The 23,697-nt window shown below is 43.0% G+C and overlaps 2 protein-coding genes across 12 annotated transcripts in view; both read right to left on the bottom strand.

Annotated features, from left to right (window-relative positions):
• Positions 1–1,168: 1,168 nt before the first annotated feature.
• On the bottom strand, positions 1,169–16,139 carry LOC137787162 (probable ATP-dependent RNA helicase DDX5). Of its 9 annotated transcripts, none has more exons than XM_068579447.1 (13): positions 15,962–16,139; positions 5,645–5,840; positions 5,437–5,533; positions 5,223–5,356; positions 4,571–4,636; positions 4,077–4,218; positions 3,836–3,996; positions 3,552–3,724; positions 3,345–3,455; positions 2,973–3,034; positions 2,829–2,888; positions 2,127–2,348; positions 1,169–1,905 (listed from the first exon to the last, which is right to left on the bottom strand). In XM_068579447.1, exons 1-13 carry the CDS (start codon positions 16,006–16,008, stop codon positions 1,487–1,489), a joined length of 1,890 nt encoding a protein of 629 aa, XP_068435548.1. In that variant the 5' UTR covers positions 16,009–16,139; the 3' UTR covers positions 1,169–1,486. The 9 variants fall into 9 exon arrangements, with proteins under 9 accessions (XP_068435548.1, XP_068435545.1, XP_068435546.1 ...); XM_068579444.1 differs by lacking the exon at positions 15,962–16,139 and adding an exon at positions 7,522–7,659; XM_068579445.1 differs by lacking the exon at positions 15,962–16,139 and adding an exon at positions 7,522–7,659 and having other exon boundaries at positions 5,645–5,837.
• A 1,659-nt stretch (positions 16,140–17,798) lies between these two features.
• Positions 17,799–23,697, bottom strand: part of smurf2 (SMAD specific E3 ubiquitin protein ligase 2) — a 41,515-nt gene continuing 35,616 nt past the window's right edge. For all 3 annotated transcript variants that reach the window (XM_068578155.1, XM_068578157.1, XM_068578156.1), the window contains 5 exons: positions 23,291–23,469; positions 22,345–22,603; positions 22,024–22,225; positions 21,105–21,180; positions 17,799–20,426 (listed from right to left, as the gene is read on the bottom strand). In XM_068578155.1, coding sequence (XP_068434256.1) covers positions 20,327–20,426; positions 21,105–21,180; positions 22,024–22,225; positions 22,345–22,603; positions 23,291–23,469 — 816 coding nt within the window. In that variant the 3' untranslated portion in view covers positions 17,799–20,326. The remainder of the gene's footprint in view (positions 20,427–21,104; positions 21,181–22,023; positions 22,226–22,344; positions 22,604–23,290; positions 23,470–23,697) is intronic.

Genomic DNA, 23,697 nt, shown 5'->3' with positions numbered 1-23,697 from the left:
TCCGTCATATTTCTCCTAGTATGCAGTAATCAAAATTAGACACCCAGCTCAGTAAATATGCATGCATGATGGTTTTGTAGGCAAATCTCTGTAGATAGCAGTTTGTGAATTTTGTGCCGGTCTGGCTCTTTAAAGTGAAATGAAGACGAGAGCTTTGTGTATAAAAGAACATAATGCATGAACACTATAATGATCAGGTGTCTATTACCATCATGTTAACCATGACTAGAGAACCATCAGGTTAAAGATGACTAGAGAACCATCATGTTAACCATGACTAGAGAACCATCATGTTAACCATGACTAGAGAACCATCATGTTAACCATGACTAGAGAACCATCATGTTAACCATGACTAGAGAACCATCATGTTAACCATGACTAGAGAACCATCGTGTTAACCATGACTAGAGAACCATCGTGTTAACCATGACTAGAGAACCATCATGTTAAAGATGACTAGAGTACCATCAGGTTAAAGATGACTAGAGAACCATCAGGTTAAAAATGACTAGAGTACCATCATGTTAACCATGACTAGAGAACCATCATGTTAACCATGACTAGAGAACCATCATGTTAAAGATGACTGGTGAACCATCAGGTTAACCATGACTAGAGAACCATCAGGTTAAAGATGACTAGAGTACCATCATGTTAAAGATGACTAGTGAACCATCAGGTTACCATGCAGTGTTATGTAGACCTGTGGCATGGGGCTCATCTCAGAATACAGCATGCTCAGCACTATGATGAAAGCAGGTGTCATACTGAGCTCACCTGCAGCTCCTGTGATGTGGAAAGTGATTGTATCCATTGCAACACAACATGTTGGGAGGATTGTCATCATAAGGCAATTTATTGTTGCCAAGACAACCTCCCTCACCAGTGAGCCAGAGGCATGAGACTAAAATAGTTATCATCTCCTTGTGCCGCTGAAAGACTACTTGGTGATATTTTTGCCACATGTAATCACCGCCCCCTAATAACACCGTCAGCTGCTGGGTACTACAGATTATATACACTGTACAAACCAAAGGGTACCAGAAGGACACGAATGGAGAAACACGACACCTGCTGGACAGGAAGGAGAATGACAGTTCATCCATTTCCTCAAGAGTATAGATGGTAATGCTCATGGCTGAGAAAAAACAACAACAAAGGCAAATCTCTTTTTAGGTTTTATTTGAAAGATCATGCAGTGCACTTCCAATTAGGAGCTTAACATCACTTTCAATGATACACATGAAAAAACCAATACATTTGTAATTACCTAGTACAAAACATTACTGAGGGAATGTAACAAATTAAATAGTAGGAAACAAAAACTGCAACACTACTGCTGCACTGCAGATCTTTAAAAGGCTTGAAAGAGGAGGCTGAAGTAGTTTGTAACCCTGTTGTGTAAATACAACAAATATCTGTAATAAGTGTAGAACTCAAGACAAAAAAGCAATAAATTACTTCTTTCAAGTGTATGGTGTTTTTACTGAGAGAACTGAGGGGGCATGGCGTACGGCACCAGCGGTGGAGGATGCTGCTGCTGCAGCGGAGGCGGTGGTGCCTGTGCCTGGGGGAAGGGGAATGGGGGATGGCTCGCACCAGTCTGTGCGCCACCCTTAGGGAGAGCAAACTGTTGGGCCTGGAAATTCTGGGCTGCAAAAGCTGCAACTTGGTTGTTAAAGTTGGACTGTCCATTGCCGTTGTAGCTGGCTCCAGTGAAGCTGTTGCCACTGTTGTTGTTGCCCCCATAGCCTCCATTCTGCGTACTTGTGCTAAAAGCTTTATTTGGTCCGTTGCCAAACCCTCTACCATTATCCCGGTCCCTAAAACTGCCAAAATCACGCCTTCCAGAAGAATACCTATCCCGTCGGTCGTCACCACCTCTGCCTCCCCTTGAACGACCTGGAGAGAAAAACGGAGAACAGACTTTAAAAAAAACAGAAGCATGCCATCATCATCATCATCATCATCATTATCTTTGATTTTAAAGAAAAGTGAAAATAGTTTTGAGATCCAGAAGTTCACGATGGTAAACCCATCGACTTCTGAGAAGAAAGAGAGCAGCAGAAAGAGAGGGGCTGCAATTAACGGCACAGTTTCTGTATCTCACCAATTAGATTTACCTCCTCTGTCTTCCCCCATTTGGAGGAGCTTGGGGTTGATCGCCTGGTTGGCTTCGCGGAGGACAGCGATGAGGTCACTGGCCTGCCTCATGTTGTTCGGAGTGAAGAAGGTGTAAGCTGTGCCTGTCTTTTGGCTACGAGCTGTTCGGCCAATGCGGTGGATATAGTCCTCAGAGTTGTTGGGGTAGTCAAAGTTGATGACAAATTTCACATCTTCAACATCTGTAACAACAAAAAATGCCATGTTAGTGTGGTCAGTTGGTACGAATGGTTGGAAAAAGCCACAGAGACTTGCATTAGTCAAAACTATACAGGCAAACTGTTACTGCTCGATGAGACTATGACGGGAAAAGAGGAACGGTGCACGCCATTGGCTTCCAATCCAGTGGGATAAAAACAAAACCCGCCTTGTTGTTGCTACTCAGGCTGCCACCCCCTCAACTATATATTTATAAAAATCCATTAGTCTCAAAATGCTTGCTTTAAAGCGTACTGCAGTGTCCAACTAGTATGTTGCACGGTCACTAAAAGCACCAGTAGCCATGTTACAGATGTGATCCATCTGACAGACGTTTAGGAACTGCCCACGCCATCAAGTCTATGCAACAGAAAGCACCTTCCCATTGGCTTCCCTGGGCTTGTCATACAGACTGCTCCATTAAAAACTTTAAGCGCAGAAAGCTGTTCAGGGAGGGCACTGACCTAGACCTCTGGAGGCAACATCTGTGGCAATAAGAATCGAAGCCTTTCCATATTTGAACTCTGAAAATAAAAATAAATAAATTAAGACAAGATAAAAACATTTCCTGAATGTTGTACATGTCATGAACAGTGATGCAAGCTTACCATTGAGAACCCAGTCTCTTTCCTGCTGACTTTTATCTCCATGGATTCCCATAGCTGGCCACCTGACAGAAATAAAGATCTCACGGTTAATCAACAAATCACTGATTTTTAGTCAAATATAGTTATAAAAAAAAAAGTTAATTTAAAAAGGAGAAAAAAAAATCTGGAAGCGTTTGTCTCATCACTGATTGAGATTAGTCAGCCACAGTTACACTGCCATCTCACCCACAGTGATGAGCTAATATTCCCTTCAACGACAACTCACACGAGTCACTGAGCAGACAAAGAAAGTGCTTTTTTGAAGGGTATCATAATGTTCTATACAATAACTATACGGGCAGCATGAAAGAATTAATTTATGTCAACACGTACCCATCCCGCTTGACCCTCCTGGTGATCTCATCACAGCGTCTCTTTGTCTCTACAAAGATGATGGTCTTGTTCTCCTTCTCGCTCATGATTTCCTCAAGCAGACGGACGAGCCTTAAAATTAAAAAGATAAGTTAAAATGGTTAAATTCTGAAAGTCATTAACCTAAAGTCATTACAGCAACGTCTTCTTCTACACCACTTCACTCACTTGGTCTCTTTCTCTCCATTGTTACAAACATCAACGATTTGCAGGATGTTGTGGTTGGCACTGAGCTGCATTGAACCAACGTTGATCTGGACGTACTCCTTCAGGAAGTCTTCTGCCAGCTGACGAACCTCTTTGGGCCAAGTTGCACTCCACATCAGAGTCTGGCGGTCAGGCTACAAACACAACATCAGTTAACAACCATCACCCTTAAGTAACACATTAACCTGGCGTCCAGCTACTGCCATTACATTTGCAGCCCATCAAAAAAGTAAAACCAAACTTACTCTGATTTGGTCGACAATTTTCCGGATCTGAGGCTCAAAGCCCATGTCGAGCATGCGGTCGGCCTCGTCCAGCACGAGGTATGTGCACCGACGGAGGTTTGTTTTCCCGGACTCGAGGAAGTCAATGAACCGTCCCGGAGTAGCGATGCAGATCTCCACGCCTACAATGACGATACTTGATGAGAACTCGACTCACGAAATATTCATGCTCAATGTGTTGTTTTTTTTTACTTTGAAATACCTCTATCCAGGTCACGGAGCTGGGGTCCCTTGGGTGCTCCTCCGTAGATACAGGTTGACTTCAAGCGAGAAGCGCTGCCATATTCTGCAGCTACTTGTTGCACCTGCTGTGCGAGCTCACGAGTCGGGGCTAACACTAAGCACTGTTGAGAAGAAAAATATAACTTCAATAAACTTAACGCAACAGACAGATCTGAAATTAATTCAAGAGTGCAGCAATGTCATGATCAAAACCAAAAGGTCTATTCTTAGAGTACGTTTTAGTAAAAAACAAGTTTCTAATGGTTCCATTTCAGAGTTTGTCTCATCACTGATTGAGATTAGTCAGCCACAGTTACACTGCCATCTCACCCACAGTGATGAGCTAATATTCCCTTCAACGACAACTCACACGAGTCACTGAGCAGACAAAGAAAGTGCTTTTTTGAAGGGGGATCATAATGTATGTGTATATCAGATAAAATGCATGTGAACAGTTGCACAACGACTACTTACGATGGGGCCGTCTCCACGCTCCAGGAAGGGCTGATGGTTGATGTGTACAATTCCAGGTAACAAATACTGTAGGGCAAACATGTGCAAGAGGAATCCATAGATGGATCCTTTGCGCACATTTATTTCACACATTAGTAAGAGAGCCACTTCAACATTAACATTCAAATGACATAACATTTACACACTTTAAGACAGGAAGAGTTTCTGATTTTTGTATTTGTCTCATCACTGATTGAGATTAGTCAGCCATAGTTACACTGCCATCTCACCCACAGTGATGAGCTAATATTCCCTTCAACGACAACTCACACGAGTCACTAAGCAGACAAAGAAAGTGCTTTTTTGAAGGGGAATTAGGTGTGTGTCTCACATACATAAATACTGTAAGGCAAACTCACGAAAGGGCCATACATTGATCCTTTGGCACATTTCACACATTGTAAGAGGACCACTACGAGTAGTGTTAGTTGTGCTAAATCAAAATTGAAAAAGATACAGGCCACTTCTAGCAAATACCACTCCCTTCTCATTAGCAATGTCTCGCCACTAAATTTCTGCAAATATTTTTGTGGGGATCTTATGGACTGAGATGTTAGTCAGTACAGATGCAGTATTTTATGATCAGAACTAACATAAGAAAAGATTATCTTACGGAAAGCGTCTTGCCGGAGCCAGTCTGTGCAATGCCGACCATGTCCTGGCCACTGAGAGCCAAGGGCCAGCCTTGAGCCTGGATGGGTGTTGGTTCAGTCCAGTTCTGTTTATTGATGACGTCCATCACATACGCTGGAGAAAAGATGGACCCATTTAACAGATGCACCATATCATCACTGCGATACATCGGAAACATTTCTTTTTAAACTTACATGGAAAGCTGGCCTCGTTAAAGTGGGTGATAGGATTTGGGCAGTTTCTCCCCTTGAATGTAATCACTTTGGCCCTTCTGTATTGTTCGACCTCTTGCTGCAAGACAAGAATGAATAAAGTTGGGTCAGTTCTCAAGGTAGAGATAGATTACATAACTTCAACACGTGGCAGAGTGGTTAACATTACATAAAGTGTGTCTTTACATACCGGCGACCTCATGGCAACGTCGGGATGCTGTTGGTAGAAGTTTTTCTCAAACTTTGGGAGCTCATCAATGTTCCATACTTTCTTCCGCAGTCGTTCACCTGGATTGCCGAACTTTCCTCCTCCTCCACCTCCTCGGTTTCCTCCATAGCGAGAAGCGCCTCCGCCGCTACCGCCACCATAGCCGCCGCCATAGCTGCTGCAAATAAATAAGTAGTTAAAACGCGGTTTGGCGGGAAAAAATAAAGACTGAAAAAGCCAACCTTTAACAAAAAATAAGTCCACCCTAACTGCGTCATTCTGTGAGACTGTATTTCGTTGGCTGCCATATACTTTCCAGCCAGTAGAGGAACAATGGAAATCAGCCGGCATTTTGTATCCGCATTCACGCTGCTGCCACATGGCGACACGAAGACCAGCCAGCTGAGCGGCGCGTTAACTTATGTAATCAGAAGAGTGGATATATAACAGTGTCGACTTGTCGAGAGGACGTTGTATTTTACTAACGTAATCCAACGATACCGACAGTCTGTAATACGGATAACAGTACCGTGTGGCCGCGTTAAGCCAGAGCTAACTGCTAGCTACGTGAAGGCTAACGAGACGCCGCTGTACGGGGGCACGAGGCCAAACTAGGCCTCGAGCCAAAGAAACGGGCCCGTTCAACCGCCGGGCCTGGGTGGATACATTAAGACAACGGTCTGCTTTTAGAATGCGCAATCTTATGTTAATATTTATTTTACAAAACACAAATACATGTATTTCGCCCATCGGTTGTTTTTGTCTTGGTTAAGAGTCTCGTCAGCCATTTCTATGAGTCACACGGAGAAGAAACCGTAAAACATAATAAACGACGCTCACCCTCTATCTCTATCCCTGCCGCGGTCTCTGTCGGAATATCCTGGCATTGTGTAAACGAGTTGTGCAAATTAAAAAAGATAAATAGCCTTTTTTTTGTGGTTTGACCACCGACTAAAAACTCGACCGGCAGTGGTGCTGAATGCCGGTAATATGAAAACTAGGCCCGGTATATATTGCCGGAGGAAGTCCCACTTCCGATGTATTCATCCGCCCCGCGGTTTACTTCAGTTTCTCCCGACTGGAAATATAGACCCATTGCGGACCGGTGAAACTGTGACTTTAAGTTAACTATAAGCTTTCCGAGGATACTACATATAGATCCCCACTCCCTTCACTGAATATACAAGAGAATGGGAATCCATATGTAGTGTATATATATTATAAAACCCATCATCAGTTATGTAACGTGATAGCCGATCCAGAATACGTGTCTAACATGACCTAAACGATATATGTACACGTTTTGCACTTCCTCTTACACTTCTCATTAATGTATGTTTCTTTCTTTTGATACAAATTACAATAACTCTTGGCGGAATGAGGCGGAAGGATATGTATGAAACAGAAACTGGTAATCCGACTCAGTCGACGCTCTATTACGGAACGTGACGTCATCAGGACCGACCCAAAGATGAAAAGAAGCCACGTTTTTGTGTTTAGTGTAACACTAATCTAATCACTAACCTGGGGGTTAGAGATTAAAACACAAATGCAACACTAATTAGAACAACACTGAAATCTGCGGCCATGTGGTTTCAGTGTTGTATAATAAAGGGGTTTGAAGGTGGAGCAGCAGTTCCACTGCGACATCAAATACAAGGACGACCAGAAGCACAGAGGGCATCAGTCCCCCAGTGCCTAATTTGCGAAAACGATTCTCTTTTTTAAAAAAACATGAACTTAATTATCTCCGCAACCACAACGTGCATTAACTTTAAAGTTCTACAATACTGTAACTCTTGTGAGAATATACACGTGGGTAAAAAAAATTAAAGTAACTGTTAAATGTAAGTACTTACGTAACTCCATGAACTTGCTGCAGCGACCGTAACGTTTTACTAAACTCGTGATAAGTACCCCTTACCAAAGACCATGTTTTTGTAAACGTCATATTCCTACACGTAAACTCACAAAACGGCTGCAGTTTCTTCTTTTCTGTCGGCGGACTATTTTGAAGGAAGGGAAGATGTTTCTGCTTCCGGGTCATAGAGCACCAGCAGACGGTCCTGAAGATTTAAAGCCGTAGCACCCAAAAGATCCAACAATGTGTCCCCATAAAACAAGTAACTTTTCTAATTTTTAACCGAACGACACAGTTCTTTTACTAAAACGTCTTCCCAATATGTCAAAGCTTTGTTTTGCAGTGCTTTTTGTTGCGTTTGGGTTTGGATTCCTTCGGTCCTAACCTTTCCAGAAAGGTCTGTTATTAATATGTGGGATGTTATTAGGACGCTGAACCATGGAGTTGAAAAAACCTGGGGACTGCTCGAGGACGGATTTTTTGCAAAATTGCTTAGGCTGTGGTCGAAAAGTCCTTTTTGGTTAGGAACCTTCCGAACTGAGGGAAATGACCCGGAAGTCCCTAAGTGGCCGCCATGATAAGTGCCGGTCGAAACGCAAAGAAAGGAGCTTCATGCCTCCTAATTTAGCTCCTTTAGCTTAGGAACCACTGGACCTTCCTTAACGAAAGGAAAGGAGATAATGCCGACCCACAATCCCTTGCGGCGGCAACATTTCAAGTGACATTTCAATCAGCCGTTCACGAGAACAAACGATCATGAGCGACAAACGCAGATCATGTAAATAATAAGTAGCATAACTTGTAAATACTTTCAATAATCTGTTAAACCGGCTGGAAAACTATGAACGTTACGTTGCTGTTGCTGAACACGACTGTAAAGTGATGAAACAGCTGTAAAGTGATGAAACAGCTGTATTTGATATTCTCTCTGGTGTTGAACTGCAGCCTCAGCCCTCATTCTTTTATTTTACTTTAGTTGCAGAAGTTTTAATGAAAGTATTAAACTGGTCGAGCTCTTCAGCCTGACTCATGTTTATGATTATCATCTTTTTAATCCACTATTTTGTTACATTACATTAAAGCACTATCAAGTTGTGTGGTTTTTCATAAACTGTTGTCTGCATATTGTTATGAACAGATTATAATCTGCATATAAACCAGAAAAACATAAATGGATATGAGACACACAGATATGACACACATCGTTAGTGGGATAACGTATTTAATTCAGCAGGGTTGAAACTGAACAGAAACAGTTTAGTAGCGTTGTACTTTGTGTAAAATCCCTTGGTTTCACTGTAATATTCCTTCGTTAATTTCTATTCCAACCTCGTTAATAAAGTAATAAATGAACCGGGTTGTTTAATCGTCTGCATGACGCAAGAACACAGATGAAGTATTTTAAGATGCTTTATTGTGGTGGAGATGGACTACAACGATGTAGTTTCACCGCTGCAGACAGACTGACGTCACTAACATCGCCCGCCGTCGCGTCAGTACGTCGCTTAGTGAAAGTGTAGTCGGATTCTCTAAACACACGGTGGTCTTTTCCTAACTCATGAATTTTCCTTCCCATCTTTCCTTGACTCCGTGACGTTTCCACAGAGGTCAAGGAAAAGTGCTTAGGGTTAGACGTGAGGAGGTGATTATTTGACTATTCGACCGCAGCCTCGGAGTCATGCTGGATGTATTATTATTTTTTTAAAAATATACATTTAATTAAAAAAAAAAAATGAAATAACACAAGTATTAGAACTCATTTGAGGTTGATATACCACTTGAACACAGGGAACAAGTGGAAAAGACCCAGATGTGAATGTCCCCTGCACTTTGTGAGTACTTCCAGGCCTCTCCAGACTGAAAAGCGGTCGTTGGCTGAAAACTTGTTTCCCAGTTTATCAATGTAGCTCTTAGCTACCTTGATCTCCGACATCAGTGTGTTCCTGGCCTGGTAATGTGCAGAAGGTTTTAGTTGGCACACACACTCACAAAAACTGATGTAGAATGTCAGTGAGCCCATCCAGGTCTGGAGCAGCAGCCTCACAAACACTCCAATAGATTGTATACTTTATTCACCATGAGGGGAAATTAGTTTGTCACAGTAGCAAGCAAATTAGTTTTGAGTTTTTAAGTCTGTATTTTGGCAGTTCTTTGCTGAGGTTTGCTCTGTTCAAGTCTCCTAGAAAACTGAGCAGGGAGACTGGGGGTTTGTGCTCCATGTTGATCTGCTCAGCCAGGTGTGTCGTGCCTCACTAACAAAGGTGGGATGTAAACACCGGCCAGAATGAAAAAGGAAAACTCCTGTGGCGAATTAAATAGTTTGCAGTCCATTAAAAGTATTTTTAACTGAGGACTGCCTAATTCATTTAACACTGACAAAGATGTGGATCAACGACTCCAAAGTAAACAGCTCTGGTCATGTGACCCCCACACATTTAAATTAGACCATTTTTAGTTACATTTTCAGAGCCATATAACTTAACTGTTTGATAAAGAAAGCAACATTGAGAACTAGTAGATCAATCATGGGTAATGCTCATGGCTGAGAAAAAACAAAGGCAAATCTCTTTTTAGGTTTTATTTGAAAGATCATGCAGTGCACTTCCAATTAGGAGCTTAACATCACTTTCAATGATACACATGAAAAAAACCAATACATTTGTAATTACCTAGTACAAAACATAACTAAACATTACTGAGGGAATGTAACAAATTAAATAGTAGGAAACAAAAACTGCAACACTACTGCTGCACTGCAGATCTTTAAAAGGCTTGAAAGAGGCTGAAGTACTTTGTAACCCTGTTGTGTAAATACAAAAAAAAAAATCTGTAATAAGTGTAGAATTCAACAAGACAAAAAAGCAATAAATTACTTCTTTCAAGTGTATGGTGTTTTTACTGAGAGAACTGAGGGGGCATGGGGTACGGCACCAGCGGTGGAGGATGCTGCTGTGGCGGTGCCTGTGCCTGTGCCTGGGGGAAGGGGAATGGGGGATGGCTCGCACCAGTCTGTGCGCCACCCTTAGGGAGAGCAAACTGTTGGGCCTGGAAATTCTGGCCTCCAAAGGCTGCAACTTGGTTGTTAAAGTTGGACTGTCCATTGCCGTTGTAGCTGGCTCCAGTGAAGCTGTTGCCACTGCTGCCGCCGCCGCTGTTGCCCCCATAGCCTCCATTCTGCGTATTTGTGCCAAAAGCTTTATTTGGTCCGTTGTCAAACCCTCTACCATTATCCCGGTCCCTAAAACTGCCAAAATCACGCCTTCCAGAAGAATACCTATCCCGTCGGTCGTCACCACCTCTGCCTCCCCTTGAACGACCTGGAGAGAAAAACGGAGAACAGATTTTAAAAAAAACAGAAGCATGCCATCATCATCATTATCTTTGATTTTAAAGAAAAGTGAAAATAGTTTTGAGATCCAGAAGTTCACGATGGTAAACCCATCGACTTCTGAGAAGAAAGAGAGCAGCAGAAAGAGAGGGGCTGCAATTAACGGCACAGTTTCTGTATCTCACCAATTAGATTTACCTCCTCTGTCTTCCGCCATTTGGAGGAGCTTGGGGTTGATCGCCTGGTTGGCTTCGCGGAGGACAGCGATGAGGTCACTGGCCTGCCTCATGTTGTTCGGAGTGAAGAAGGTGTAAGCTGTGCCTGTCTTTTGGCTACGAGCTGTTCGGCCAATGCGGTGGATATAGTCCTCAGAGTTGTTGGGGTAGTCAAAGTTGATGACAAATTTCACATCTTCAACATCTGTAAGATTGTGTTGCGGTGTGGCATAAAGGAAAAGGAGGACAGCACACAAAGATGTGCGCCAGTGCCACCACAACAACCAGATCAAAAACAAAAAGGCCATGTTAGTGTGGTCAGTTGGTACGAATGGTTGGAAAAAATCCACAGAGACTTGCATTAGTCAAAACTATATAGGCAAACAGTTACTCCTTGGTGAGACTACGGTGGGAAAAGAGGAACGATGCACACTCCATTGGCTTCCAATCCAGTGGGATAAAATAAAACCCGCCCCTCTTCAACCACTGCCACCCTCAAAAAGAAGGGATCAGAAGTCTTACCATTTTTTGGAGTATGCATTCACTAGTCCATTCCCATTGCAGCACACTCCACATAATGTCAAGTGACCCACAGGTGTCGCTACACAGTAAGGCTGCTATGCACACTACTGCCTCCTAGTGTGCTTCAACTAGTATAAAAAAAAAAGGTCCCTCAGTCACGCGCTCACGGGATGCTTGCTTTAAAGCTCACTGTAGTGTCTCTTGCCAAGAAACTGTAGATCTGAACCAATTTGCAGGATGCCTACAAACAGTGCACCCCCCTCTCGGCATGGCAAGATTTTCCAGACTCAGTGTTCACGTGACCATAATGTCTCTCGTTGGCAGGTCTCGACATGACTTTGAAACGCAGGCGAGGGAGGAGTGTGAGCTTGGATTTTTGTCCCAGTGTCCAACTAGCATGTCCCACTGTCACCAAAAGCGCCAGTAGCCATGTCATTACAGAGGTGAAGGTATGATCGATCTGACAGCCTGCTCCTCCGACAGAAGTTTAGAAGCTGCCACGTTAACGCCACCCACGCTTTACAACAAGTCTATGCAACCGAAAGCGCCTTCCCAATGGCTCAGATAGCTTGCAATGCAGTAGCCAGACATACATGCAAGACAATAGGAGACAGTGTAGCTGGGCTTTGAGCTGGGACAGTTACAGAGCCTGGGTGCGTGTGAAGCAGTCGAAACCATTGCCAGGGAACAGACGAGCGTGTGGGGGAGGAACTGTGGCCAGCCCTCAACTCACCCCCCCTTTTTAGGCAGGCCAGTGCGTTATGCTGCACTTGGGCCTGGTCACCTCTGTATATCTGCACAACTGGGAGACCCGTGCCTCGCCAGTCAGGACACCTCCAAGAATCCTCCTTCCCCCTCTGGAGACCTGGGCTTGTCATGCCAAGGCCTTGCCATACAGACTGCTCCTTCAGGTCAGGGGAGAAACTCAGAAAGAAGCAGAAGAGTTAAAGAAAGCAAATACTTTCTTTTTTTAAAAAACTTTAAGAGAGCAGAAAACTGTTCAGGGAGGGTACTGACCTAGACCTCTGGAGGCAACATCTGTGGCAATGAGAATCGGAGCCTTTCCATATTTGAACTCTGAAATTAAAAATAAATAAATTAAGACAAGATAAAAACATTTCCTGAATGTTGTACATGTCATGAACAGTGATGCAAGCTTACCATTGAGAACCCAGTCTCTTTCCTGCTGACTTTTATCTCCATGGATTCCCATACCCGGCCACCTGACAGAATTGAATGTGTCATTGTTAATCAACAAATCATACCAGTCACTGAGTTCTTATAAAATATAGTTATCCAAAACAAAAGGTTTAATCTTAGTTTTTCCATTTACAGTAGAAAAACAGAATGCTCAGTAATTTAATGTCAACACGTACCCATCCCTCCTCATCCTCCTGGTGAGATCATCACAGCGCCTCTTTGTCTCTACAAAGATGATGGTCTTGTTCTCCTTCTCGCTCATGATTTCCTCAAGCAGACGGATGAGTCTTAACAAAGATTAAAAGATAAGTTAAAAAAAAAAGTAAATTCTTTAAAGTATTCACCTAAAGCCATTACGGCAACGTCTGCTTCTACACCACTTTACTCACTTGTTCTCTTTCTCTCCATCATTACAGACATCAACAATTTGCAGGATGTTGTGGTTGGCACTGAGCTGCATTGAACCAACGTTGATCTGGACGTACTCCTTCAGGAAGTCTTCTGCCAGCTGACGAACCTCTTTGGGCCAAGTTGCACTCCACATCAGAGTCTGGCGGTCAGGCTACAAACACAACATCAGTTAACAACCATCACCCTTAAGTAACACATTAACCTGACGTTCAGCTACTGCTATTACATTTGCAGCCCATCAAAGAGTAAAACCAAACTTACTCTGATTTGGTCGACAATTTTCCGGATCTGAGGCTCAAAGCCCATGTCGAGCATGCGGTCGGCCTCGTCCAGCACGAGGTATGTGCACCGACGGAGGTTTGTTTTCCCGGACTCAAGGAAGTCAATGAACCGTCCTGGAGTGGCGATGCAGATCTCCACGCCTACAATGACGATTCTTGATGAGAACTCGACTCACGAAAATATTCATGTTAAAAAATGTAATGCATAAAAAAAAATTAAAAAAAGTTTAAATACCCCTTTCCAGGTCACGGAGCTGGGGTCCCTTGGGTGCTCCTCCGTAGATACAGGTTGACTTCAAGCGAGAAGCTCTGCCATATTCTGCAGCCACCTGTTGCACCTGCTGTGCGAGCTCACGAGTCGGGGCTAACACCAAGCACTGTTGAGAAGAAAAATATAACATTTCAATTCACCTAAGGCAACAGACAGATACACATTTCATTCAGTTCTCAGAATTGGATAAAATCTGAAGATGCAGCAATGACGTTATCAAAACAAAAAACTGTTTATTCTTAGTGTTTAATTTAGTAAAAAAAAACAGGAACAGTTTCTGATGGTTGTATTTGTTTCACCACTGATTGAGATTAGTCAGCCACAGTTACACTGCCATCTCACCCACAGTGATGAGCTAATATCCCCTTCAACGACAACTCACACGAGTCACTGAGCAGACACAGAAAGTGCTTTTTTGAAGGGGGATCATAATGTATGTGGATATCAGATAAAATGCATGTGAACAGTTGCACAACGACTACTTACGATGGGGCCGTCTCCACGTTCCAGGAAGGGTTGGTGGTTGATGTGCACAATTGAAGGCAACAAATACTGCAGGGGCAAGCAATCGTAAGTTCAATGAGCTAGACAAATGTTGAAATTGAGAATGAGAACTTGGCTACATGTTGGATCAATTCAAGCCAGATCGTAAAAATTAAACGCCAGAGGAATCTGTAGACTGATCATTTCTTGCACATTACGTATTAACATTCAAATAAGCAATGTTAGAAGAACTATTCAATAACCAGCTTTCAATTGTTAAAGATACAATCAAACTTTCTGTATCAAATACCACTACATTTCTGCCTAACATTTTATGTGGAAGAGTATACTTCCTCATTCACGCAAATATTGTGTAGATTTTATGCACTGAGATGTTTGTCAGCACAGATTAACGCAGTATTTGAACTATGGTGAGAAAATTCAACTTACGGAAAGAGTCTTGCCGGAGCCAGTCTGTGCAATGCCGACCATGTCCTTGCCACTAAGGGCCAGGGGCCAGCCTTGAGCCTGGATGGGTGTTGGTTCAGTCCAGTTCAGTTTGTTGATCACATCCATCACATAAGCTGGAGGAAAGACGAACCCGATTAATAGAGATGCACCATACTGTCACTGGGATGCATTAAGCATTTTTTTTTAACTTACATGGAAAGCTGGCCTCGTGGAAGTGGGCAATAGGATTTGGGCAGTCTCTCCCCTTGAATGTAATCACTTTGGACCTTCTGTATTGTTCGACCTCTTGCTGCAAGACAAGAATGAACAGATCCGGTCATGTCCGATTACATAACTTAAACACATTTCAAGCGGGGTTAACGTTACATAACGTGTTCTGGATCATGCCAATTGCTATTACCGGAGATCTCCGGGCAACGTCGGGATGCTGTTGGTAGAAGTTTTTCTCAAACTTCGGGAGCTCGTCCATGTTCCATACTTTCTTCCGCAGTCGTTCACCTGGATTGCCGAACTTTCCTCCTCCACCACCACCTCCTCGGTTCCCTCCAAAGCGAGGAGGACCGCCGCCACCACCATAGCTGCAATTGAAGTGAGCCGTTAAGTTGTAGTTTGGAGAAGAAAAATGACGGAAACCGGCAATATTTGACAAAGACCTCCATCCTCAATGAGTCATTCTGTGAAAATGTATTACGTTGGCTGCCATATACTTTCCAGCCAGTAGAGGAACAATGGAAATCAGCCGGCATTTTGTATCCGCATTCACGCTGCTGCCACATGGCGACACGCAGACCAGCCAGCTGAGCGGCGCGTGGACTTATGTAATCAGAAGAGTGGATATCTAACAGCGTTGCCTTGTTGGGGACGTTGTTTTTTACTAACGTAATTCAACGATACCCACTGTCTGTAATACGGATAACAGTATCGTGTGGCCGCGTAAGGACCGAGCTAACAACTAGCTACGTGAAGGCTAACGAGACGCCGCTGTACGGCGGCACGAGGCCGAACTAGGCCTCGAGCCAAAGAAACGGGCCCGTTCAACCGCCGGGCCTGGGTGGATACATTAAGACAACGGTCTGCTTTTAGAATGCATCATTTCAGTTTAAAAAGATATTTTTTTAAAAAAGGAGCAAATATCGACATCATATTTTTTCTAATATGTGACACTGTTTCGCCCATCGGTTGGTGTTTCTAGGTTACGAGTCTCGTCAGCCATTTTTATGAATCAGAAGCCGTAAAAGACAATAAACGACGCTCACCCTCTATCTCTATCCCTGCCGCGGTCTCTGTCGGAATATCCAGGCATTGTGTAAACGAGTTGTGCAAATAAAAAAGATAAATAGCCTTCTTTGTGGTTTGACAACCGACAAAAAACTCGACCGGCAGTGGTGCTGAATGCCGGTAATGTGAAAACTAGGCCCGGTATATATTGCAAGAGGAAGTCCCACTTCCGATGTATTCATCCGCCCCACGGTTTACTTCAGTTTCTAACGAATGGAAATATAGTCCCATTGCGGACCGATGAAACTATACTTTAAGTTCATTATAACTCTTTCCTAGAATACTACAAAATGGATCCCCTATCCCACCACTAAATATATATTATATTTATATATATTTATTGTATAAATTAGAGCAGACAGAAAAACACATCACCAGTTATGTAACGAGAGCCGATCCAGAATAAGTGTCTAACGTGACATAAACGATAAATGTACACCTTTTGCACTTGCTCCTACACTTTACATTGATTCATGTTATTTTTTCTTTTGATACAAATAACAATAACTCTTGGCGGAATGAGGCGGAAGGATATGTACGAAACAGAAACTGGTAATCCGCCTCGGACGACTCTCGGATCTATTACGGTAAGTGACGTCATCAGGACCAACCCAAAGATGAAAAGAGGCCACTTTTTAAAAAAAATAAACCACATGAATTTCACCTAATTTATGTTGGAATACTTATAGAAATTAAGATAGGCCTATACTGATTTCAAAGTGTGAGGAAAAAGTCCAGAAAGCTGTTTTGTCTTCCAGATGAAAAATAATGAGCAGAAGTCAAGAAGGCTGCCTGTGAGCTCAACGGTGGGTTAAACAGACTTTTACTCACTAAGTAAATTCTTATAAATAAAACATATTCTGACATTATTGCAGTAGTACACCATGAAAATGCTAACAAAAAATGATAATATATATACATATATATATGTATATATATATATATATATGTATATATATATATGTATATATATATGTATATATATATGTATATATATATATATGTATATATATATGTATATATATATATATATATATATATGTATATATATATATATGTATATATATATATATACATATATGTATATATACATATATATATACATATATATATACATATATATATATATATATATATATATATATATATGTATATATACATATATATATACATATATATATACATATATATATATATATATATATATATATATATATATATATATATATATATATACATACATACATATATATACACATGAGAAAATGTGTATAATTTCTGAGAGTGGCCTTTATTCTAAAAGAAAACATACACAAAATGTTTGTATTTTGTATGTAGCTACATGTATGTACCTATTTGGCATACTTATTCCTTATACTGACGATTACACATGAAAACCTCTAAATATGAACTATGTATATGAACAATTATTACTCTGATGAAGTCTCAGTCCTTCCAGTCTGTGTAGACGAACCCTGTGTAAGTATGATGCCGTTGCATATCGACAAACACTGCGAACTGTACTTGAGACCTATTTTCCAACAGTTGCATCCATTGTCATTTCCCCCTCGACCAGTTGCTCCCCTATGAGCCACCTACCAGATGTCTTCATCCAGAGTAAAGGTGGTCAGAGACGTGGGCTTTCAAATTTAAAGCAAGAAAGAGTTTTTGCATCCCCCACTTGACACTTACTCTCAGTCAGTACATCGCTAAGTAATTGCCAGATCAAAAAACCTAACAATAATTCAAATGGAGAAAAAAACTTTTATGATATATGAAACCAATCAAAGAGGAGGGAAAAGCACAGGACATACATTTGTACAAGGCCTCACATTGTTAGACAAAGGCAAGTTTATTTAGAACTACCGGTAATGACACACAAAAATAAAATACTCTTACAAAATGATAGTGTTAACATACATCAAATTGCATCAGTCAGCTATGAGAGATATAGTCCTGCTAGTGGATCATGCGAAAAAAAAAAAAGAAAAAAAAACTAAAACCCAAAACAAGAGCATCTCTCAACTTTCACTTGTTCAGGAACAAGTTCTTCAGCTCCGGGGCGATGTGAGCGCTGTAGTGTAAGAACGGACAGTAGAGCATCAGCTTGTGCACTGGACTTAAAGGCAAATTAATATCTGCTTTAAAAAAAAAAAAGAGTCACCGTTAAAATACACACGGCAACCTCATTCTGTTCGTGTGCAATTCCTCTTTTCATTTTTCCACTTAAGTTAACGATAAATTACAGGTTGTCCGATCCACATATATGAACAATATCTTATCACTGTACAAAGCACCATCTGAGGACACTTCACTTTGCATACACTTGTCCACACACACAAATAAAAATGAACAGCTTACTCTCTTTCCTTCTCCTCTTTTTCCTTTTAGTGTATGCAAACGTTAGGAACAGTCCTCGGTCATAGAGATTGCTAGACAGGCAGCGTTTCTTTTTCTTTTTGGGGAAAACATTCAATCATTTCATTTTTTTAAATCGTAGAAAACCATCCTCCTCCTCCCCCCTTTCTCAAAATAAAAACATCACTGATGGGCCTGTGTAGCGAGCTAAAACCGGATCCCTCTCATTTAGTTCACCTCTGCATGCAAACGGTTGCTGTGTGTAAATAGCCGACTTTTGGAAAAACAATTTAAGCGACAAGACTTTTTTATTTTTAACATTTAGGAAAGACAAACGGTCAGAAATAGTTTTCTCGTCAGTCGTCGAAACAGAAGACACGTTTCAAGCTACACATGACGTCTCCTGAGAATGTGGCTAGAGCTCTTGATTCATGGGTTGTGGCCACAAACAGGTGTGCGCATGAGTTGTGTAGTGTGCACTTTATTAGGCAGTAGCATGTCAATGAGTAAGGTTGCCAATATTAGACAAACGTTAATGCTGTTTAGCACCACATGGCGAGAAGGTAGCAGAGGTTTGTCTTGAGGGTTTTTCGCCCCCAACAACAATGTGGAGGCAGCGTGAAATAGACCTTTGGACTCTTCTGAAACAGAATACCATTAGAAAAGGATGGGAGTGTTTCATGCAAGTGACATTGGTAAAGCCCAGCTACAAATGACAAAGTGATACAAAACAAAAGAAAAGAGGCGGTGCTAGTCGGGGAAACGTCACACCACCACGTGTGTGTAGCTCCAGAATGAAATCAGTAGAATTTAAAGGGTTCGCTCGATATCGTTCATTCTAAAATGATGATTATGGCACTCGGAGGACATCGTGTGTTGAACATTTGTTTGTCCTGTGACACACTCCTCCTGGCACAGTGTGTGAGATGCTGCGTCGAGGAATAAACCGCAGCTTCTTACGGAGGATTCAGTCAAGCTTAATTCGGTTTTCACAATTTGTCTTCCATCGTTTAAACAGCAACACTTAACATTTTCCTTTCTTTTCTTAAACAATGGATAGGGGGATATAACAGCAATAAATTATATATAATATATAGAATTTTATTGTTTCTTTTTCAATTCCACCCCCGTTATATAAAAATAACACATTTCAAGCTATCCATTCATGTATTCATCCTTTTCCGAAACAAAACTAGCTGTCAAACGTGTTCATTTGGTGGGAATGAAGAGCTACTTGTTGGGCAGCGACTTGGGGGGGTGGAGGTGGAGGTGGAGGTGGAGGGGCGGAGGGCCCCGCTGCCGTCTTTGGAGAGGGTTGTAAACAGTCGGGCTCTGGCTGATTCAGTCTCTCGTCTGGCGATCGCAGCCGCACGCGTCCCCGTTTTCCAGCGGCGGCGGCGGCGATGCCGAGAGCCCCGACGTGAACACGGAGGCACCGAACGGCACGAGTCACGCACGCGCCGCGTCCGAGGCGTCGCGTTTTCAAGTGGTTGTGGGGAACCTTGAGAAACCCCGCGCTCTCGCAAACAAACCAGTCTCGTTCCTGTCGTTTCGGAGCGGACCGCCGTTGTGTTCCGCTTGGTAAGATGGAGCATTGCTACATGGAATACAGTCTTTCACGTTATTTACTTTTTATTTTCTTAAATGCTAAAATGAAAAAAGGGAAGAGCCAGCGACTTTGCAGGTTCCACGGGTTAGTAAATAGTCTGAGTTATTAGCAGCTGATAAAAGGTTCCTTGTCAATAAAAAAAAAAAAAAAAAAAAAAAGACGTGACGGAGGCCTGGAGGGTCTGAAAGGAAAACCAGAGTCAGCTGACATTCTGCGGTCTTCTCGGCTCTCCCTTCCTTAGCTTGGCCCCCCCCCCCCCCGGGAAACTATGGGCGACCCCCGTCAGAGTGGGTTGATTCTTAGGGGCGGTGGTGGTGGGGTGCTCGTCATGTAACCTTGTTGCTTCTGGTTGCTGAGCTCCGCCTGCTGCAGTGACTCACTCCACAGCGAAGCCGCACGTCTCCTCGATGGCGGTGAGCAACTTGTCGTACAGTTTGTCATAGTGCTCGTAGGGAGGAATGTCAATCCGGTTAAAACTGGGGGGGAAGGAAGAGGAGAGCAGAGTTAAAAACTATCTGAGTCACTTCACCGCTGCATCACTCATGACTCGTGAAGTCCAACATAAAAGAGGTTTGATAAAACAGTGGAAACCGCTTCTAGGGATCACAGAGACGGGGACAGAATCGTCCTGTTCAGACAATTCACTTGTCAGACAGTGATCCTTTTGGGTCATTTCATACATTCAAATATACTTTAAAATGTTTTAAAATTTCACCACCAGTTCAGCAATGAGAGTCAAAAGTTTATTTTTAGGCCAGTAAAATGAAGACATGCACTGAAACCACCAACAAGCAGTGATTAGTAGTACTATTTGCAGTACTGGCGTTACTGTATTTGACATGTGTGTGTGTTAAATACACGCTGTACTGCATTATCGTGTATTTAAATTATGCACAGTCCAATAGTGTATGTCATAGTTCAACACAGCAGTACTGTATGTTGATATATATTCAAGTAATAAATATACAAATCAAAATTAGTTGATAATCTGCTGGAAAAATGACAAAAAAGAAGAATAAACCCTGAATATAACGATATCTGCTTATAGTGATGACTTGACCCAGACAGACGTGGTCAAGAGGTTTCCACGCGCTACACGGTTCAACACTTCTCTTCCTCTCTGACTCCACAACAGAGTGAACACGAGTCCTCACCAGGTGTGGGCTTTGGGCAGGTTGTTGGAGCTGGCATCAATCTGGTGGATGGTAAAGAGCCGTGGGCCAGCAGCACCTGTACGAACAGACACAATCAGTTTGGTGAAGGGAATCAACCAGAACCTGCGTCCAAAATCCTCCCCGAAATGGAAACCGTGAACGTTTGAATTTTCATTTTTTTTGGTATTACACAGCTTGAAATGAGCCTGAAAAAACTTTAGTGACATCTAAATGTAAACATCAAATATTCAGCGGTAGGAGACGAGAATAAGAGACAAGAGTAAGTGTGAGAAGAATGTGTGTAAAGCTGTAAAAGTCGTCCATCGTGTTGTTTGCTTTCCTAAAACCAAACATGAAGGAAACACATCACATAGTACTTGCACAGTGAGTGGATACCAGCAGCACTGGCTGACTTGACTGTGTCCCTTGACTGCAGCCATGTGTCCAGCTTTTGACCATGAAAGGAAGCCGGTGTTATATAAAAAGGTACGCGAGGGCGCCGTCTGCTTGGGGATCAGGGCGTGCTCCTCACGCCTGGACGCTCTGTCTCTGGGCAGCAGCGTCTGCCAGCATGAACCCGGTGAACCGCCGCAGTACACGCACACTCGAGGTTCCCGTCAGGTCGGAGAAACCCAGAGACACCGGGGGGGGGAAGCAAAGCATCCCAAACACATGTGGAGAGCACTCTGTATGCACAACAAAGGAGCGGCAAGGACTTCACCACCACTTTGAACATCACTGATCTGACACTAACAGCCATTTTGAGCCTTTAACTGAAGGCAGTTCACACCCAACCCAGCGCTTCCACACGTGGGACTTTCCTGGCATCGACTGCATAACAATACCAACGTTTACGTAACAAAAACACAAAGCGTGCACAGGCGTGTTCGGGCCCCCCCCCCTCGGGTGTTGTTGTTACCTTGGAGGGCCTTGAAGCCTTGCAGGGGAACTCTGGAGGAGCCGGTGACGAACTGCAGCAGCCGGGCCCTGCGCTCCTCGTCGAAGGTCTCCACGGCTTTCCAGAACCATTTGACGGAGTTGCTCTCCGGGGTGCAGTGCTTGAGCCGCGTGTTGGACTTCCAGTCGTTGATGTCGATCTTACCGAGGCCGCAGACGATCAGCTGCAGGTCGAGGAAACGAGTGGATCTTTACAGTAAAGTCGGACTTAATGTAGTCGCAGGTAAATCTAGTGTGTGTGTGTGTGTGTGAGCGGCAGATACGTGGCGGTTGATGAAAGTACCTCGAGCTCCTTCTCGTCGAAAGCCTTGAGCAGGTGTTGGGGGATGACCTCGTTGAAGCCCTTCTGCAGGGCCAGGAACTGAGCCTCGATGCCTCGCAGGAAACGCCAGTTGACGTAGAGCCGCACGTACTCCTTCTTGGTGTCCTGGCTGACGGGGATGCTCTTGCCGTTGGGCTTGAGCTCATGCTGGATGATCTCCCCGTAGGCATTGTGTTCCACGCAGAAGGTGTGGTCCAGCACACCTGTGATGTCATTGTCCCTGAAGAGAGGTAAGCATGTGAATGAGATTTTGTTGGTGCAAAATAAATAAATAAATGCACGCTTCCTTCTGCGCAGTGATACGCTGGGTAGTTCAGTAGAGAGAAGATAGTTTCTACAGAAAAACTGCTCACAACAAGTTGTGTGTATTCAACACGGTTTAACTGGGTCATGATCTCTGAAAAGAGACGGTACTGTCTTTTTTAAAATGTATTTTTTTACGCTTTGAGCACAACAAGACGAGTGCCACATAGTCCCTTTATTCTGGAGACTGGTGAATAGCACTACAGGTGATAAACATATATATTTTTGATTTTGGGGGGGAACTGTCCCTTTAAACTGAATGGAGAACACACATACGGTCTGGAGACATGTGCTTAGGGAGCGCTGATGTAAGAAATATTAAAAAACCCTGGGGGGCGCTGTCATCAAAGTACAGCAGAGAAGTTTCCATGTTCAACATTAATCATCAGGTGGTAGATAATAAAATCTACAATTGTGGAATTGACACTGAAATTGCATATTTTTCTTTGCAAGTAGAGATGACTTCTTGGTTCTCGGCATATCGCATGGAGATCGCGGACAGGAATGCAGACACAGCATTGTGTTGTGACCCAGAAATCCTCTTTCACTTTTCATTCGGTCAAGACTGTTCATGACTTCTGAGAAAACATTTTCTTGCACGTACAGGATCCACACGAGGCTGTTGTGCAGGTCGGGGTCAACCGACTCCATGTCGTCCAGGGTGATGGGTTTCCCCAGCAGCTGCTTGTAGAAGGGCAGCGTGAAGCCTCCGTCGATGTAGTGGCCGTGGAACACCGCCATGCCCATGATGCGGCCGACAAAGTGAAAGTATGACAAGTGCTCCTGAGGGCAGACAAAACATCGTTAGTTTCCAAATGAAGCAGACGGCGCTGAGTGAGAAGTATGTGCGCTGAAGTGTTTTTACAATATCAAGACGCTGGATTCCCCTTTGACTAACCAACCAGTTCTACGTGTGTGAGATAAGATGATATGACCGAAGCCACCAGAGTCTCTGAAGCTCACGCCTGGTAGTTTTTACCATTTAAAATTCAATACTTTTTTAGGATCTTT

Source organism: Clinocottus analis, unplaced genomic scaffold (genome assembly GCF_023055335.1).
Source record: "Clinocottus analis isolate CAN_PGR_092001 unplaced genomic scaffold, fCliAna1.0.p SCAF_16, whole genome shotgun sequence".
Taxonomy (NCBI): Eukaryota; Metazoa; Chordata; class Actinopteri; order Perciformes; family Cottidae; genus Clinocottus; species Clinocottus analis.
This window is presented reverse-complemented; position numbering and strand designations above follow the sequence as displayed.